The sequence below is a fragment of the Loa loa genome (genome assembly GCF_000183805.2).
Source record: "Loa loa unplaced genomic scaffold supercont3.29, whole genome shotgun sequence".
NCBI classification, from domain to species: domain Eukaryota; kingdom Metazoa; phylum Nematoda; class Chromadorea; order Rhabditida; family Onchocercidae; genus Loa; species Loa loa.
Window position 1 is genome coordinate 79,528 of NW_018108209.1, and position 5,327 is coordinate 84,854.

The 5,327-nt window shown below is 34.6% G+C and overlaps 1 protein-coding gene across 1 annotated transcript; it reads right to left on the reverse strand.

Moving 5' to 3' along the window:
* Positions 1-3,558: 3,558 nt before the first annotated feature.
* LOAG_12318 (hypothetical protein) lies at positions 3,559-4,635 on the reverse strand (the record flags this gene model as incomplete). The annotated part of the gene is made up of 3 exons (XM_003147831.1): positions 3,559-3,739; positions 3,972-4,164; positions 4,569-4,635. The coding sequence occupies 3 exons, from the start codon at positions 4,633-4,635 to the stop codon at positions 3,559-3,561; spliced, it is 441 nt and encodes a 146-aa protein (XP_003147879.1).
* Positions 4,636-5,327: the final 692 nt, after the last annotated feature.

The window sequence follows — 5,327 nt, forward strand, 5'->3', positions numbered from 1 at the left end:
TATATATATATATATATATATATATATATATATATATATATTATTATATTATTATTATTATATATATATATATATATATATATTAATTAATATATNTTTTTNNTTATTTTCTTTTTTTAGCTAAAACGGTTTGGCTATATCCGTTAAACCTTATCGAGTTTGACTAATTAATTTTGTTTTATATAAGTGTTGCTAGCTCTTTATTAGACTTCTTCGCTCATTTAATAAAATGTTGCTAGCTATCCTATGTAACGTGAAAGCACACTGAATACAATTACAAATGACTTATGTTGCCAGCCGTCTTTGGAGAAACTATATAATCTTTGCCGGCCAACACTGGGAACTACATCTTGGCTTAGGTGAAGCTCTCAAGTGCATAATCTTGCCTTACTTTAATCTCGCTGGCCAACATTGAGAGCCACTTTGTAATTGGATCAAGTTTTGTGGATTTTTATCAAGATAAGTGATTAGAAAGTCAATTCCTGTTCTCATCAAGTCAATGGATCACTACTCCAATAATTAAAACATAATTTAACCGATAAGTAAAAATTACTGATGTTTTTGAGGCTTTTTATCCTCTTTTGGTAACACAATTGCAGATAGATATGTCGTCGACTGCAAGTAATTTAATTTAACTGAAAATGAGAATTCATCATTTTCCATCAAATTTCTGGGCATTATTGAAAATTTAACGAGAAATATCGGAATATCCTGCTCAAAAAAACAAAAAATACTTCCATATTTTATTTTTCAGAATTGATAATATTTTAATCGACAGCTGCTAAAAATCATACCATGGATCCGAATTAATAATTACCCGATATGTTTTTCACATTTTTTGTGATGCAAAATGAAAAACGTTATTGATGCAACGCTTGCATTTTTTATACTTTCGAAAAATTATGCATCCATCATTTTCTTCCTTTAATTAGCCTTATTTTGTAAGTTTTTTTTTTTCCATGGTTGATACAAAGAAGCTCGCTGTATTGTTGGGCAATTTTATAATAAAAAATTAATTGCTATTTTATTTCTATCATTTATTATATAAATAAACATTATTTATTTTTGAAGTTTCCCTATGCACTGTATTAATTATATGAGTATATTAATTGTAACAAATTTAATCCCATTTAGAATCTAAGGCAAAAGTGGTATTGTTCACGCTCTTCAATTTTTCTGATTTTAATAGTTGATGTTTTACATGGGACGAGAAATTTGTAATACTTTTTCACTCTCTCAATAATATGATTGTTTAATCAATTAGAGGCCAGTATTATGATTATTGGAATAATCAGAAGTGATAACCGTCCTTATACAATACGTTCCATGTGAACATATTTACTTGATTATAATGATAGCTTCTCTATTCAAAATTTTAGCCTTTGTTATCATTGTCGGGAAATCCGAACTAGCTTACTCAATTTGATTCGTATTTATTTATGATTTATATTGATTTTCAGCCTTCAAAGTTCCCCCTCCATTACCTATTCTGTGAGTCATCTGTCTACGGTAATATACAAAAGGACTAATGCCAGTGTATCGTCTATTACGGTACCGTCTGGAGATTTTCTTGAAAAATCCCCTTCCTGCTTTTGTTTCCTTTCCAGACATTGCAACCTCGCCCATCTGTCTACTATATATAAGGCCTCATATCACCAATTGAGACTCTTGTTTATTTGTTCCATTGCTCGCATTCTCTCGAAGAGTTTTACCGATTTTACTTTTGTTATTATATTGGCGGACATTACCTCACCTCGGGCACCAACACTTGTGAAAATTTGATTGACTGATACAGTAGTGGGCAATCCACCAATAGAAATGTTTATTTCAATGAATATGACAACTCAGTCACAAATTTGGAAATACAAACAATTGAATTGCATGCTAATAGCGACAAACAAAAGATTGTTGGGGTTGGAAGAAGATATCATTGTATGTCGGTAAAACAGAATGTATCCGGATTCCCAGATTTAAAGCATATATAGGGGAAGTTTGTTTACCGCGGTCCATAAGGTCAAAACGATTGGCTCCAAGATGACATTTACGACATTTAAACAAAGCGTATAAAATTATTAGAGTAATAAATAGCATATATACAAGGAGCGGCATGTAAGATCAAGAAGAGTATATTATTGTTACAGCACTATACAATGGCACGTCTGACCTTTACAACACTAGGACAAGGGCGTGGACATGTTTGACCTCAACAAATCTCAAAAAGGGCATTATATTTATATCAAATTTAATCTCCACTTTAAGCCCAAATCCAAGAGGGGCGGATTTCAAGGAGGAGGCCTAAAGACAACAATCTTCAAACAGCATCTTTAAACAAGACTTGAAGACCACTCCACAGGTCTCTTTCTCAAAGCGCTTTGGTAACATATTAAAAACAGCATCTTATAGTCTTCCGAGGTATCCTTAGGCTTTTTATTCAAGAAAAACGAAGATTGGCTTGCAATTAGTTTCAACAGAAGCCTTGCTACGTCCATAACAAGTGGTGGATCAACCTAGCAGAAAAGAGTCAACTGTGTGCAGATTGGGCGACCACAGAAATTCCATGAGGCTCTGAAAGCAATATACGGACCCATATACCAAGCTGAAAGGTCCCTACTCAGCTCAGATGACCAAGTGCTTCTCATAGATAAAATCTCCATCCTGAATCGATACTCCTGACATTTCCAGACTCTTTTCAGTGCCATCATATGGTCTCAAAGGTTGAGGAATTTTAGTACATTACACAGCAACCGGTGAAAAACGAAGCGGATAGTCCCGACTCCATGATAAAGTTCAGGAGCTTGCTGTCCCTCGCTGGAAAAATGTAAATTTACCACAAGATCTCCATGATGTAATTATCACCAACCTGTAAAAAAAGGAGAAAAATCATATGCAAATGGAACTCCTAGAACCTTGCGAAACCGACATCAGAGTTGCAACTTTTTTTTCCCCCTCAAACTTGGATAATCAAACTACTGCATAAAAGAAACAATATTAACGTCGCATAATTACTCAAAATTAACCGTAAAGGTAAGCTCCAAAAACGCCCGCCACAAGATAAATTCTAAAGATCCCCAATAAATAAAAGAGATGAATGTCATCCTACTGTGTGCAGGGTTTATATACCCTTCACAGATGTATATCCTTCACAGATCCTTCACAGGTTTGATTTTGCAATTACAAGAACTGGTATGTTTGCCAGCGCACGTTGATCTAGGGTTGATCTTGCGCGTATTGCAAAATAATAAGTGTATGTACAATTCGATGTACAGTGATAGAGAATTTGAATGGTTTTGAATTCTTATTCACAATCCAATTTGGTAAATACAAATTGGACATCATAATAAGTCATTTATGAGCTTTTATACTTTTTGTCATGAAACTACAGACTGTTCAAATTACTAAGGTATTACTTTTGTCTCTATAACAGAACTAAAGAGATGGAACTTTCGTAGACTTCCCACGGCTTTCGACATTGTGTTAGAAAAAAAACCTGCCGCAGATCCTGAAATGATTAGAATATTTCCCTATATTCCTCAATACATGACGATCAGAGTGGTCAAGTCAGTATGTGATTATGCACTCTCTCAGCCCTTCCCAATAAACCAATGGTGTGAAACAAGACTGCATTATCATACTAGCTCCATTCACAGTATTCTTCAGCATGCTGATCCAAAGAGCCTCGATGAAGAAAACGCATTTACTACCGATATCATACAATGGAAGCCTGTTTAAACCAAGACAACTGAAGGCTCACAGGAAAACCTCAAACCATCTTGTCCGCGAGTTGCTTTTAATGTTGTTCTCGTTGTCCACAAAGAAACAGACAGATCTGCAGTACTTAACACCTTTTTCAAAAGACTACCGAGCTTTTTTCCAAAGACTTTCTAAAGGCAAATCAAAGCTTAATTCAATTCAACAGTTCAGCTATTTCAGGAGCATTATTGGGCAAGAGAGACAAGTTAACGAAAGCATACAGAGCTTTCGGAAAACTCCATGAAAAAGTCTGATCCAATAAATTGTGCTCTATGGTGAATTCGCTACAGGTCTCCGCGAAAGCGCCTAAAAAAGGAGATACAAGATAACAATATTCAATTTTGACAATATTGACTACCACCAACGGTCCACTCTCGCTGTCGCAAATTCCGATTCGCGAGACTCCAACCATACCTCAAACAAACAAATAAATAATCAAATAAATTCCTTGTTGTAAATGAATGTTCCAAATGTGAATCATTTAGCAAAACTTACATCCCTTAGATTTATTTTTTCCGTTTCAATTCCCGTGTTCTTCCTTTATGTCTAAGCACATGTCTTTGTTTAGAAATGCTTTGTTAGCAATTGCTTCAAATATCCAAATCCACATCTTAAACATCTCCTTTATTCTTGTTCCCCCAAGAAATTCACATCTTCGTTCGATCTCCTAAGATGCTTGTACTGTAATTGAACGTTAGTTTCCGTATGTAAGCCGTATTGAGTGAACAAAAGGAGTTTTTTTCGATTATTCTCGATCAGTTTGGACTATCCTTTTTTTTCATCATTATCAGCAGTATTTGTCGTTTTTGTGACCTTACCCTTGACAAGTAAAGAATCAACTCTTGCTTTTGTCCACAACGTACGACACACGCACATCGTCCACATCAAACTTGGTGCAACTAATATTTAAGTGACCTCAATTCTTCTCCTCCACAACCAACGTGTAAAAAAAAAAAGCTTGTTTCCAACTATTGACTGACTGCAAAATACTTCAACAAAAATTCACGACACTGGCTTCGAATCAAGAAACAGGGAGACATAAAGCATAACACCGCTGCTTTGATAACACAGCAGAATCAGTTTCGAAAAGACAGTGCAGAAAGAATGCTGCCTTGTCTACTCCACCTAAAGGGACCCTCCGCTATGCTTTTTGCAACTAGTCTATCCCGCACCAGCATGCTTGCAGCAAACAGCAAGTCTTCCATACCTCCATTCGCGAGGCCTAGCCATGCTGATGATAATCTGGGCCGTCTGACGTCTGTGAATAAAATCAACAAAAATATTTAGATCCATTTCGGACTGGGAAATTTTCTCTATAAATTTCTGTTGAAAATAACTGAAGTTTTATTGAGATTAACTCATTTTCCCAGGATTTAAAAATGAATCCTCTAAAAATTAGCAAAACACAAATGCCAAAAAAATGTCATCTCCAAGAACCGTCTTTCCTTCGCGGATAAGCAATAGACCGAACTAAGTTCAACATAAAAAAAAGCAATTATATATATATATATATATATATATATATATATATATATATATATATATATATATATATATATATATATATATATATATAT